This window comes from Colossoma macropomum, unplaced genomic scaffold (genome assembly GCF_904425465.1).
Source record: "Colossoma macropomum unplaced genomic scaffold, Colossoma_macropomum, whole genome shotgun sequence".
In the NCBI taxonomy this organism is placed as follows: Eukaryota; Metazoa; Chordata; class Actinopteri; order Characiformes; family Serrasalmidae; genus Colossoma; species Colossoma macropomum.
Window position 1 is genome coordinate 20,001,418 of NW_023494797.1, and position 15,097 is coordinate 20,016,514.

General features: G+C 41.8%; 1 protein-coding gene across 1 annotated transcript in view; it reads right to left on the reverse strand.

Annotated features, from left to right (window-relative positions):
• Positions 1–15,097, reverse strand: part of adamts18 (ADAM metallopeptidase with thrombospondin type 1 motif, 18) — a 118,324-nt gene that overhangs the window by 7,080 nt on the left and 96,147 nt on the right. The window contains 4 exon segments of the mRNA XM_036584474.1: positions 292–486; positions 4,494–4,574; positions 4,576–4,699; positions 12,654–12,780. Of these exon segments, the coding sequence (XP_036440367.1) occupies positions 292–486; positions 4,494–4,574; positions 4,576–4,699; positions 12,654–12,780 (527 nt within the window).

The window sequence follows — 15,097 nt, forward strand, 5'->3', positions numbered from 1 at the left end:
CCGGCACAGTGGAGCCCTGAGAACCATTTGGCTCTACAGTGGAAAAGAGGCCTGAAGAAATATATGATATTTTTCACAATAAGAAAAAAAGAAAAGCTTCTTGTGATGTAATGTATTGTTGTAATCACACCACATCATTATACTTCTTACTTCTACTAAAGGCACTGCTAATCCAGTCATACATAAATGAAGATCTGCGTCAGATAAAAAAAAATAAGGATAGGTCATTTCTTTTGACCTCTGATCCAATTAACCCTGCCGCTGGGCGTGTTATCTGTAGAGGGACCCTACCTCTCCCCAGGCTGAGGGGACCCACTGCAGTCGCTCGTTTTTCGGACAGCGGCTCAGAACACACGTCTCCTGCGCTTTGGGCTTCAGATGGACTTTGCACATGCTGTCCGGCAATACCACCGCCCGGGCGCCGGGGTCAGTGCTCCGGCAGAACACGCTCCGCGTCTTTAGGCCACGCCCACATGTCTTAGAGCACTGAATAGAGAGAGAGAGAGAAAACAAAATTACACATTTGGCTGTCAGTCTTATCCAGTTAGGAGTTAGAAGACCTTAAAATGCTTCACCATATATATATATATATTTATATATATACAGTGGTGTGAAAAAGTGTTTGCCCCTTCCTGATTTCTTATTCTTCTGCATGTTTGTCACACTTAAATGTTTAAGATCACCAAACAAATTTAAATATTAGACAAAGATAACACAAGTAAACACAAAACGCAGTTTATAAATGAAGGTCTTTATTATTAAGGGAAAAGAAATCCAAACCTACAGGGCCCTGTGTGAAAAAGTGATTGCCCCCTAAACCTAATAACAGGTTGGGCCACCCTTAGCAGCAACAACTGCAATCAAGTGTTTGTGATAACTGGCAGTGAGTCTTTTACAGCGCTGTGGAGGAATTTTGGCCACTCATCTTTACAGAATTGCTGTAATTCAGCCACACTGGAGGGTTTCCGAGCATGAACCGCCTTTTTAAGGTCATGCCACAGCATCTCAATCGGATTCAGGTCAGGACTTTGACTAGGCCACTCCAAAGTCTTAATTTTGTTTTTCTTAAGCCATTCAGAGGTGGACTTGCTGGTGTGTTTTGGATCATTGTCCTGCTGCAGAACCCAAGTGCGCTTCAGCTTGAGGTCACGAACAGATGGCCGGACATTCTCCTTCAGGATTTTTTGGTAGACAGCAGAATTCATGGTTCCATTTACCACAGCAAGTCTTGCAGGTCCTGAAGCAGCAAAACAGCCCCAGACCATCACACTACCACCACCATACTTAACTGTTGGTATGATGTTCCTTTTCTGAAATGCCGTGTTACTCCTACGCCAGATGTAATGGGACATACACCTTCCAAAAAGTTCAACTTTTGTCTCGTTAGTCCACAGAGGATTCTCCCAAAAGTCTTGGGGATCATCAAGATGTTTTCCGGCAAAACTGAGACGAGCCTTTATGTTCTTTTTGCTCAGCAGTTGTTTTCGTCATGGAACTCTGCCATGCAGGCCATTTTTGCCCAGTCTCTTTCTTATGGTGGAGTCATGAACACTGACCTTAACTGAGGCAAGTGAGGCCCACAGTCCTTTGGATGTTGTTATGGGGTCTTTTGTGACCTCTTGGATGAGTCGTCGCTGCGCTCTTGGGGTCATTTTGGTCGGCCGGCCACTCCTGGGAAGGTTCACCACTGTTCCATGTTTTCGCCATTTGTGGATAATGGCTCTCACTGTGGTTCACTGGAGTCCCAAAGCTTTAGAAATGGCTTTATAACCTTTTCCAGACTGATAGATCTCAATTACTTTGTTTCTCATTTGTTCTTGAATTTCTCTGGATCGCAGCACGATGTCTAGCTTTTGAGGATCTTTTGGTCTACTTCACTTTGTCAGGCAGGTCCTATTTAAGTGATTTCTTGATTGAGAACAGGACAACTCAACCCAAACGTCCCAACTGTTTCAGTAGTGACTGTTTCGGTGACAATTTTAGCTCCTTTTGAGCTCAAAACCAGCACAGAACACAGAAAATCATCATATTTTCACTAAAACACAAAAAAGGCTACTTAATTACAGAAAACATGACGATTCTTAATGTTCCACACGGATTTTCAGTCTTTGGGACACATTTACTTCAAAACAGTGGGATCTAACTGCTCACCATGTGGCCAAGAGGGACAGGGATGCAGCCTCATTTCCTGCTCTAAAATGCAGGGGCGTGGCTAAAACAAGGCTCCGCCCACAGACTAACACCCTTTGTGTTCTGGTAGTGATATGAATATGATTTCCTGACATGTTGTATAAATGACAAACCTGAAGCTTGAGGGGAGAACTGTATATTTTTCTGTATATGTTTTATGTTTATGTTTTTACTTCTCTTTAAAAACACAAAGGTCAATGTGTTTTAAAGCCAAACGCAGTTTGTAGAAGCCGGTTTAAACTCTCTGAGCGAGACGAGCCAAACGAACTCAGTCTGACTTCTGAAGAATGCGATCAACAAACTCCGCTACTCTTTTGACTCACAGTAAGCACTAACCCCAGCCAGACCTGATTAGCTATTTGTTGATGCAAAGCACATCAAAGATTTATGATACATCATACTGAGACCAATTAAAACCAGGCATTAGAAAAGTCCCAGCGGCCCGGGTGGGCTAGGCTGTTCTGTATGGATGCTAATGCTTTTGTTTTTCCTCATTATGATCCATAAATCAAATCTCACACGAAAGAGACGAGAGGAGAGTTCTCTCGCACGGACAAGCCGCTAACTAAACGCCTTCATTTGTGCTGTAGATGAAGACGTAAGGTCGTCCCACACATAGAAAACAACAGAAATCACTACAGGCATCATTTATGTCAACAATATAGAGCAGTATAATCCAATAGGCAGCATATTTGGCAAAAGATTGCCAGCTTAGCTAGAATAAAAGAGATTATGAAGCTGCTGCACATGTAAATTAAAATTTTTCTATTATAATTTTACATAAAATGAACAGTATGTGCACACAGAATATGTCCTTTCAAGAGAACAAGCAAACATATGATATTTTTCTGCAACCTTTAGTGCACAGTTTCTATTTATTTGCTGAGTTTAACACATTGGAGAAGAAATAAAACTCATTAAATAATCAATAACTGTGCATTAAAATGTGCTGGAGTGGCTAAAGCTTTTGCAGATGACTGTATACAGTGTTCGTAACTGCTATAACTCTGAACCACTTTGAGGAATGAAAATAAAAACAAACAATATTCTGCAAGGAACAAAAACACTGCCGAAAACACAATCATCCTAAAAGAGCCCAAACCATCCATCCATCCATCATCTAAACCGCTTATCCTTCTGGGTCGCGGTGGGGTGCTGGAGCCTATCCCAGCTGTCATTGGGCGGAAGGCAGGATACACCCTGGACAGGTCGCCAGTCCATCGCAGGGCAGACAGACATACACAATCACACACACCTAGGGGCAATTCAGCATGTCCAATCAGCCTGGCTGCATGTCTTTGGACTGTGGGAGGAAACCCACACAGACACGGGGAGAACAGGCAAACTCCACACAGAAATGACCCTGGTCACCCGGCCGGGAATCGAAACCCAGGCCCTTCTTGCTGTGAGGCGACAGCGCTACCCACTGCGCCACCGTGCCACCCTAGGTTTGATGTATAAACATTGTTTACAGTGGATGCATACATGCCTTTTAGACCATACAGTCCATACATGAACACTAAGCTGTAAAATCAGCCCATTTTCAATTCAACGTTTTTGTGATGTCACAAAAACAAGCACATTTGAATGTATCCGCCTATTCAGCCTGCAGCTGTTTAGCTCTGCCCACTGCAGTGACGTTAAGTGAAGTAAGGAGCATTTGAGCCCAGGCTGCTTTAAATGAGGCACTCAAATCTGGCCATGTAGCCAAAACCAGCAGTTAACCTACACTTGTCTTCTGAGTTTTATATGCAATGTTGATGATGGTAAAATAGTGCAAAAATAATAGTACAGTAAGTTTTCTTTGGGGACTTTTTTGCCTCACAATGCCCCGCATGTACTTCTCTGCAATGAATCGATGTTAAAATATTCGTTTTGGGCTGAAATCTTCTCAAAACTATCATAAAACTGGCAAATTTTGAAAAATTGGTGAAATTCCCCTTTAAGGGTACAGTAACAAAGCAGCCTGTTTAATTCTAAGGGATTTACATAATCAGTCATGTGTGCTGACACATTCTTTTCTGAATGGAGCACTATATGCCAATTGGGTCTGAGTGTAATTTTCATCTTTCTGCCAGCAGAGGGCAGCAAGAGATCAGCTGCAGAGCTGATTACAGCCGACTGTCTGTTATTACAGCAAAACGATTCATCATCTTTAACCTGCTTCACTTCCTCAGCAGAGCTGCAGGGGAAGAACAAAAGAAACATATAATGATGTTCTGAGAGAGAGAGAGAGAGAGAGAGAGAGAGAGAAACAGAGGAATATATACACATGTATGTGTATATACTGTATCTACACTGACCTGTGTCCAGACTCCGGTGCTCCACTCTGGTGGGCAGGTGTTTGTGTTGCAGGACTGTGAGTGTGCAGGTGAGGGGGCAGGGGCAGTGTGAAGGAGACTCCACCTCCTCTCGCTGATAGACGACCTTCCTCACGCAGCGTACGGTCCGACTTTGCCGCCCTCCACCACAGCTCGCACTGCACACGCCCCACTCTCCCACACTCCAACTAACAGAGAGAACACAGAAAATAATCATATTAATAACAATAACTCCAATAATATAATAATAATAATAATAATAATAATAATAATAACACACTCCACTTTCTCACACTCCAACTAACAGAAAGAACAAAGAAAATTATCATATTAATAATAATAATAACTCCAATAATAATAATATTTATAATATTAATAATAACAAATGCTCCCCACATTTGCTGTCTGAAGAGAAATATGTATCTCTATTTTTGTCAATTTTTACTCTATCACCTGAACACGGTGGCTGTTCTTTACATTGAGTAAAAACATCATGATGAATAGACCAATAGCAACGCTCTAAAATCACTCGGAGCAAAATGGGTTCACTGCTGTTTCTGATCCACTCGTACCAGCACAACACGCACTAACACACCACCACATCAGTGTTACTGCAGTGCTGAGAATGACCCACCACCCAAATAGTACCTGCTCTGTGGGGGTCCATGGGGGTCCTGACCACTGTAGAACAGGGTAAAAGGGGGCTAACAAAGTATGCAGAGAAACAGATGGACTACAGTCTGTAACTGTAGAACTACAAAGTGCACCTATATAGTAAGTGGAGCTGATAAGATGGACAATGAGTGTAGAAACAAGGATCGGTGTGTATCCTACTGTAAGTACAACATAATTCTCTTTTATTTGGCCTGATTGACTTTGACTGATTTAATATTGGGGATAATTATGTTTTAACACTAATATTTTAAGCCCATTTTAATTTCAATTAAAATCAACTTGATTTGTTTTCCTGACATCAACAGGCGCCAGTTCCACAGATATCTCGAGTAATAAACAGATAAAAACTGACCTGCCCCACCCCGAACCCGTCCATCCCCCAGCCTTTCTGAGCTCAGATAGCTCGGCCGCTTTCCTATCTGGGCGTCTTTCTTGGCCGTGCATGAAAGCGGCCTTTAAAATAGATCTGAGCTGACTGCTTACAGCGAGATTACAGCAAATCACAGGCACGGGCAGCTCTGCGGCCACCGGCGCGGCACAGGTCACCCTGTTTTTATCAGAGACCGCCGCTCCCTCCGCCCCGAAACGGGCCTGCATTTCCTTTTAAAGCCCAGCACATATTGGAAGGAGAAGAACTGCAATTTGCACGGAGGGTGGAAACCGAAGCTTATTTTCTCTCCTCGCCACACAAATGACAATGTGTCGCTGGTCAGCGAGGTTCGCCGCTCTTGGCTCCTGTTTTAACTCGCATTTCTGCAGAACCTTCCAATAACTCGCATATTTCAAGCCATACAATTAAACCGAGAGCGTGTCTGGAGGACGGTGAGGATCGCGGGCTGCATTCCTCCCGCTGGCACGGCTACAGCGCCTGACCCGAAATAACGCGCCCCGGCACAGCGGAGCGAATTCCAGCTCATCTGATGAAACCTGAGCTGCTGCTGGTCACACTGCGGAACAAAGGGTGAATTTTTAGCGCACTGGCTTTTTGGGTTTTGGAGCCATTTGTCAGTTTGAGAGGACTGGAAGGGCTGCCAAGCCTCTCCGAACCACTCAGGTTCACACATGCATTTACAGTGAAAGTATGAATATGAGCGGTTTATAATAAACACTGTGATTCAGAAGTTTGGAATCAGACTTTTCAATCATCTGAAACCGACTGGCTGAGGATGAACGCATGATCTAATATAGCAGATCCACATTCTTAAAAAAGAGGGTTCTTCAAGGGTTCTTTAGTAAAGAAAACGGTTCTATGTAGAACCATAAACACTCAAAGAACTCTTTGCATGATTAAAGGGTTTTTCCATTGTGAAAGGGTTCTTCAGATTGATGCAGTAGATGGTTCTTCTATTGTCGCGATGTCAAGCCTGTAACAGTAAAAGAACCCCGTTTTGGTGCTATAGAGAACCATTTTCAAAAAGGCTCTACATAGAACCATATAATCAATCTGAAGAACCCTTTCATGATGCCAAAATTAATCAAATTAAAGGGTTCCTTGCATCGTTAAATGGTTCTTCAGATTGATGGAGAATGTGCCGTAGATGGTTCTATATAGAACCTTTTTGAAAAGTGTTCTATACAGCACCAAAAAGGTTCTTCTATTGCCACAATGTCAAAAAGGTTCTACACAGAACCATATAAAGCACATTCTCCATCAGTCTGAAGAACGCTTTCATTTAAACCCTTTAAATTAAACGGTTCCTTGTTAAATGGTTCTTCAGATGGATGGAGAATGTGCTGTAGATGGTTCTATATAGAATCTTTTTGAAAAGCGTTCTATAAAGCACCAAAAAGGGTTCTTCTACTGTCATAATGTCAAACCTGTAACAATAGAAGAACCATTTTTGGTGCTACAGAAAACCATTTTCAAAAAGATTCAACATAGAACCATATAAACACGTTCTCCATCAATCTGAGGAACCGTGCAAAGAATCTTTTAATCATGCAAAGGGTTCTTTGAGTGTTCATTGATCTATATAGAACCATTTTCTTTAATAACTATCTTTTTAAAGTGTGCTGTGCAACTTATAAAAATAAAATATTAATATAATAATAATAATAATTATTATTATTATTATATAATTATAAAATATTAATAACAATAATCATATAAATCTTTGTTTACAGTGGGGTCCAGAAATCTAGGATTGTTTTAATTTAAGAAAGTTTTAGAATTTTGAAAGATTTGAAAAGAAGGTTCTTCAAGGGTTCTCTAGACATGCAGTGGTTCCATATAGAACCATGTGTCAGTTATTAATAACTCGATTTGTTTTCCTTTAGAAGCACAAACTATTTCATGCTAAAATGGTCAGGATGGGTCAGGATGGGTGGTGGGTCATTCTCAGCACTGCAGTAACACTGACGTGGTGGTGGTGTGTTAGTGTGTGTTGTGCTGGTCTGAGTGGAGTTTTTAAACACCTCAGTGTCACTGCTGGACTGAGAATAGTCCACCAACCAAAAATATCCAGCCAACAGCATCCTGTGACCACTGATGAAGGACTAGAGGATGACCAACACAAACTGTGCAGCAGCAGATGAGCTATCGTCTCTGACTTTACATCTACAAGGTGGACTGACAAGGTAGGAGTGTCTAATAGAGTGGACAGTGAGTGGACACAGTGTTTAAAAACTCCAGCAGCACTGCTGTGTCTGATCCACTCGTACCAGCACAACACACACTAACACACCACCACCACGTCAGTGTTACTGCAGTGCTGAGAATGATCCACCATATCCATAGTTCCATAGATCGTTGTTGGGGAGGGGGTGGGAGCACACATTATGTTGCAGTGCATGCTGGGAACTGTAGTGCAGTTCATGGTGAACTGGGCTAATATTAACAGAAAATTAAAATGACTTTGCGGGCCGAATAGGATTGAGCCTCGGGCCTGACTTGGCCCGCGGGCCTCGTCTTTGACACATGGGGTCGACACACTGAAGCTGTTAGATGTGTTTCAGCCTGGCCAATCAGCTCTGTTGTATTTACATATATTAGTCTTAAAGGCACAGTAACAAAACCACCTTGTTTAATTCAGTGAGACAAGGAGAGGTCAGAAAACAGTCATATGTAGGTGAATTCTGGCTGTTTTTGGAACATAAACCCACACAAAAAGTCAAAAATGGACAAAGACAGCAATAAAATATGTAAATAATGTGGAAAGTGGGCCCTTTTCCATAGCGAAGTTTATCCAAATGTTTGAATGGTAGTGTAATGTAATGTAGTGTAATGTGGCACATCCATCAAATTTGTTCGTCAAATATTGTTACATCATGTTCTTTATATACAAAAACAAATGCGACAACAGAAATTAGAGAAATCATCTTTCTTATGCGGGTTAAATGTTTAGGGATATGGGATTAAGGATAAATATGCTAACACGGCTAACGCTAATTGGTGACTATTCACTTCCCCTCACATTTAGAAATGCTTGCATTTCTGGATTACCTACTACTTTAAAGTTGCAATAAAAAACACATGGACTGCCTTTTATTAGCTTTACCAAGGGTGCCAGTGATTCAGGAGGGCACTGGCTCTGTGTCGCTCGGACTGGTGTGTTTTTCTAACGTTGTGAGCGTGAGGAGCTTTTCTGCAGGGTTTTTTCTGGTAAGCGACTCAGCAGCTGCAGGTATTCATCCATTACAGAGAGAAAGGCAAACAGAGTTCAGAGAGGAGATAAATTATCATCTTGTAAAAAAAGTTATTTTGTTCTATTAATACTGTTTCTGCCCTACTTCAGTTTATGTTAATTCAGGTCAATTGAACTTTGAATTAAACTACAGAGAAAGAGACAGAGAGAGAGACAGATGGAGAGAGAGAGAGATAGACAGGCAGACAGACAGACAGACAGACAGGCAGAGAGGGGCACTGAGCACTCTGTAAAACTCTTTAAGTGATGTTCGTGCCTCTTTTCTGGGGGCACCGTTTTGTTTGATCATGTGTTTGAGGTTTGCGCTGCACAGCAGCAGAGTGACCCTCTCAGCTGAGAGAGTGAGATGAAGGGTTTTAGGTTATGCATCTATGATTAGACCTTCACTTATATTTAAATTCCAGAATGTCCAGTGAGACTGGAGTGAAATTTCCAAGTGGCTGGAGTGATACTGGAGTGAGATTCTCATAATGGTGGTGTAAGATAGGAGTGAAATTCTCAGGAGGTTGGCGTGAAGGAGGAGTGAGATTCTCAGGTAGCTGGTGTGAGACTGCAGTGAGATTCTCAGGAGGCTGCAGTGAGATTCTCAGGAGGCTGTTGTAAGACAGGAGTGAGATTCTCAGGAGGCTGTTGTAAGACAGGAGTGAGATTCTCAGATAGCTGTAGTGAGACAGGAGTGAGATTCTCAGGAGGCTGTAGTGAGACAGGAGTGAGATTCTCAGATAGCTGTAGTGAGACAGGAGTGAGATTCTCAGGAGGCTGGCATGAGACAGGATTGAGATTCTCAGGTAGATGGAGGAGGTTGGAGTGAGATTCTCAGGAGGCTGGTGTGAGACTGCAGTGAGATTCTCAAGAGGCAGGAGTGAGATTCTCAGGAGGCTAATGTAAGATAGGAGTGAGATTCTCAGATAGCTGTAGTGAGACAGGAGTGAGATTCTCAGGAGGCTGTAGTAAGACAGGAGTGAGATTCTCAGGTAACTGAAATGAGACAGGAGTAAGATTCTCAGGAGGCTGTAGTGAGACAGGAGTGAGATTCTCAGATAGCTGTAGTGAGACAGGAGTGAGATTCTCAGGAGGATGTAGTGAGACAGGAGTGATATTCTCAGGAGGCCGCTATAAGACAGGAGTGAGATTCTCAGGTAGCTGAAATGAGACTGGAGTGAGATTCTCAGGAGGCTGGTATGAGACTGGAGTGAATCAAAACAGTGGCTATGAAAGAATACATTTGTGAGGGGAGCAGGGATAGATAAATTGAAGTGAAGTGGGGAGAGAGAGAGAGAGAGAGAGAGAGAGAGAGAGAGAGAGAGAGAGAGAGACTGGGTTTGTGCTCTGTTTGACCGGCTAGACATATTCGAGCCCCAGGGGGATGCAGCCTGTACAGCACTATAATAAAACATGGACAGCCCTGTCAACACTGCAGATATTTGCTGGAAAGATAAGCAGACCTTTTTCCTCCTCCCCCCGCCCCCTCTCTCCCTCTCTCTCTCTCTCTCTCTCTCCCTCTCTCTCTCTCTCTCTCTCTCTCTCTGTGCCTCTACGTCTCTCCAAGCTCTTTTCTCTTTTTATCCTCATGTTGAATGTCTGCCATGCACATTTTTTAAATCTCAGAGACATTTTCTATCACTTTTTCGTTTCTCCTCTTTTTTAGTAGCCATAAATCAAAACACATAATGCTTCAAAGAGTAAATAATAAATTTCAGGAGTTTAGAGTCAGTGTCTTGTATTTGTTATTCAATACTGTGGGGCGGTTTGGGCTCAGTGAGCGCTGGGGGACGAGGGTCATTAGTATCTGTGCAGTTTAGGGCTGTGTTTTATACTTGTAGTTGGGTTCTTTTGTTCCGGCCCAAAGCCGAAAATGACGCACTGCGGCATTTTAGTTCTGGTCCGCTTAGTGTTCGCACTGTCTGTGTTTACATGCAAAGATTTTTGCCAATCCGATTATTCTTATAGATTAGGACTGAGGTGTTTATGCTCACTCGACTCAACGATCTGATGGTGCAGTCTTCGTCTGTTTCTCCGCTTTTCCAGCTCTCTGATTGGCTGTTTGGATCTCTCGTTGAGTAAATCTCTGACTTTCTCTCATTTCAGGACTCGTGAATGTTTTGAGTGGTAAATATTAAACATGTTTGATAATATCGGAGGGTGTCCGATCACTCCAGAGTTCGATCTGATCGGAGGATTAAGGATTCACTCGTTTCTCCTCTCACACTACAGACCATCCGCACCGTCAGCTGCTTCAGATCGAGCTCCCGACCTGGAGAATCGCTTCAGATCGTGAAAATTTGTCACAAGGGGCAAATCGGGGTTAAAATCGTGCATAAAATTTGTGCAGTGTGGGCTCAGCTTAAGGGGTCTCAGTCTGCGTATTTGCTTCACACCAGAGTTCAGACGTTGGATCCTCACTTGCTTTAACGAAGCGCACTAAAAATCGCTGTCCTAATAGAACCAAACCTGCCAAGCCTGAACATTCCCTTAAACTCGTCTCCCCATTGTCAGGACACACCTCCATTAGGGAAAACCTCAGCTCAGGTGGTGCTGGCATGCAAAGCACAGGTTAGAAGACTTCTTCATGAAATAAACAGTCAGTGCAACATGGATGTGGAGCACCAACCGGTAGACAATCACAGTAAACTCTCACTGTGCTACAGTCACCATAATAAGCTCCAGTGACGCCGTAAAGACGTAAAGATGCTCCAACAATGCAACAACCACAATAAACTTCACCCATAATGATAAACAATCACTACTACAACTCCAACAAGGCCATACGCACAGTAAACCCACTCTCCACAGACACTACCACGAAAAATACCAGCAACCCCACCAATGCATTCAACTCCAACACAGCACCACAAACACATTACACTCTTTCATCGTTGTTCTCAGGCCTCCTCTGTTATTGGATGATTTGTCAGGCTTTGGAGGAGATGGGCCGAAGCCGTTACGGTTTGTTGCTGTAAGGAAATGGTCATATGGTCCTGATTTCCTCTTCAGCTCCCCAACATACGCTCACACCAAACACACTCTACAACGTGCCAAGAGCAGACAGACAGACAGACAGCAGCAGGACAGAGAGAGAAAAAGGAGAGACATTTATTGTCTGAATGTAGGGAGAACTATGCGGCCCAATACCACAGCAAATAAGGGGTTAAATCAAGTCTTTTTGAGACTACTTAACATATCAACAGCTTTCAGGCAAGCGTATGATGATTTAGGCTGCACCATGCTCACCTAATTGGTGGGGTATAAGCTTCCATTACTGGTTAGCAACATCAGCCTCATAGCCTGTAGGTATCTACAGTCACTGAGCACTTTATTAGGAACATCTGTACACCTACTCGTTCTTGTAGTTGTCCATATAGCCAATCGTGAGCAGCAGGTCAATGCATGGAATCATGCAGACATGGGCAGAAGCTTTAGGAAACGTTTACATCAACCACCACTGCTGCAGAGTCCAGTGGCGGTGAGCTTTTCAGGCGGCATTGTTTGAAGTCACTGAGCTCAGTGTTTGTCTATGGACACTGCAAGGCTATGTGCTTAACTGTATCCACCTGTTATAAATGAGTGTGGCTGAAACACCTGAACTCAAAAATTAAGAAGTGTGTCCCAATACTTTTGTCTACATAGTGTACCATCATGCAATCCAAATTAATTATCATGTACTGGAGTTTGTACCTCATATTTACTCAGATAACGCCTAGAACTAGGAGAACTGTAAAAAGCATTAACCGTTTTCTTTGTTTCCAACATTTTTGTCCTGAAAATGGATAAAAAACAAACGAACAAACACACACGGCACATAAATAAGAGTTTAGAACCGTACTGGGCAGGGCAGGGGTGGGTGTTGCAGAGTTGAGAGCCCACCGCTGGTCTGGTCTGAGGGTTGCACAGTGAAGAGTTAACCTGAGCGCTTTGGTCCTGCAGGCAGATGGCTTTCATCGACACGCGACCTGAAACACAGACGACTGAGGTCAATTCAGGTTTATTTACACAGTTATATCACATTTTCTGCACATTTTAGTGCAGAATCTCTAGTCATTTGCTGTATTTGACATATTGGTAAAAAATAAACCATGAAATATAAAATGTCCTGTAACTAATTTGGCACAGGCCACATTTAAAGTAACAGTTTAATGCACCGTAACTGAGCCTTTAACTGTGCAGAAGTGTGATCTCTGTGGAGGATGTTTTAACTTACACTACCTTACACTTAGAAAATCAATAAAACCTGTAAATTGACCATTAAAAACCTTTGTACATGACTGTACAGTGATTTTCCAGTAGACGTTTGGTCAAGTGACTCTAGACTCTATATGACTCTAGATGATCTGTTAAAAACAGGCTTTTCTTTTTTTTCCAATGGACCTTTAAATTTCACACATAATTAAATGTGTGGGCTGTACATTAATACACTATCAATCAAAGCAATTCTTTGAGTAAAGTGAGTAAAATTTTATTTTTTTATTTTTATTTTTTTTGTGAATATTTTTTCTTATTTAACCCTCTACTGCACACATTATGAGAGCAATTGAAAAAAAAAATATTCAATTTACTTCTCTTGCATAAAATGGACCCGAGTATTAAATTCAAAAACATTTTAAAAAACATGCAGGGGTGTTTTTGGATTCTCATGACAAAAAAAAATGATACTGAATGTTTAAAAACAGATTTAAAGGTGGCCAATAAGAGGTAGTGTGAACAAGTAAGCTACTTTTTATTGACTTACTCAAACTCTTCTATTTATTTGTAACCCTTTAATCATTAAATAAATATGTTCAATGTTATTGTAAAGTGAGGAAGATTCGTTTGCTGCCGTGAGGCAACATCGTGCAACAGAGGATTAAGAGAGATGATAATTAAAGACATGCAGTATGAGGCTTTCGTTTCACTCTGATCCACCCACCCTGTCCCTCCCTGTCCCTCCCTGTCCCCCCGTCCCCCCCTGCTGCTCTTCAAACAAAGAAATAAACTGTCACTTGAGTGACAATGAAATAGCATTAACTGTATACTAATGTAAACTAAATAAATGGCCTATTAACACCGAGTGTCGGTCTTAAACATGTGCAACCAAATGATACACCTGTATTACAGTCGTATGCAAAGATTTTGGCACCCCTGGTCAAACTGCATGTTGTTGTTAATTCTAATAAACACACTTTTGCACATTTTAATACACAATTACTGTTTATTTACAGAATTTAACATATTGGTAAAATACTGTAATCTGGAATATATATATATATATATATAGTGATATATTCTATCCCCTGTGTACCCTGCTTCTCATTTATTAATCTCAGACTCACATATTGCATATATGGAAATATGTAACACTGCACATACCATAGCTTTTATTTTATAACTGATATTACTGTACAAAAACTGTACATTGGAACGGTGCGTACTGGTGTATACTAATGTGTATATTGTGTATATGTGTATATATTTAGAGTCTAATGATGATTTGAGATGATTTGATTTGAAAACAAACAATACAATATGGCCTGTGCAAAAGTTATGGCACATTATATATATATATATATATATACACCGATCAGAAATAATATTAAAACCGCCTCCTTGTTTCTCCACTTATTGTCCATTTTATCAGCTCCACTTACTATATAGGAGCACTTTGTAAGTCTACAACTACAGCAGTCCATTTGTTTCTGTGGTGGTCCTGTGGGGGTCCTGACCACGGAAGAACAGAGTAAAAGGGGGCTAACAAAGTATGCAGAGAAACAGATGGACTACAGTCTGTAACTGTAGAACTACAAAGTGCACCTATATAGTAAGTGGAGCTGATAAAATGGACAATGAGCGTGGAAACAAGGAGGTGGTTTTATTGAAGTGGCTGATCGGTGTGTGTGTGTATATATATAATTTTTTTTATAGAATCTGTGGACCGACATATGCGGAAAAACATCATATTTAAGTGTGTCTCTGTAGAGGATGTATTAACTTATTTTCACTTAGAAAATCAACTGAATATGGAATTTGATCAGGGTGATCAAACTGCAATCCACAATTTTAAAAATAAACATCACTCAGCACGAGCTGGGAAGCCGTGTGGTAAAATCTAGAACTGCCGGTTCTCCACTTTATTTCTGAGGGCTGGTTTTGAGGCTGAATGGCAGCTCTACACTGTGGCCTGTGTTACAGCAGAACTGGAGGACAGAAAAAGAGACAGACTAGATAGAGAGGTGTGCTGTGGGCCCATCACAGCTCTGTCTGTCTGCGTTCAGCTCCCACCGAGAGCTGAGAGAG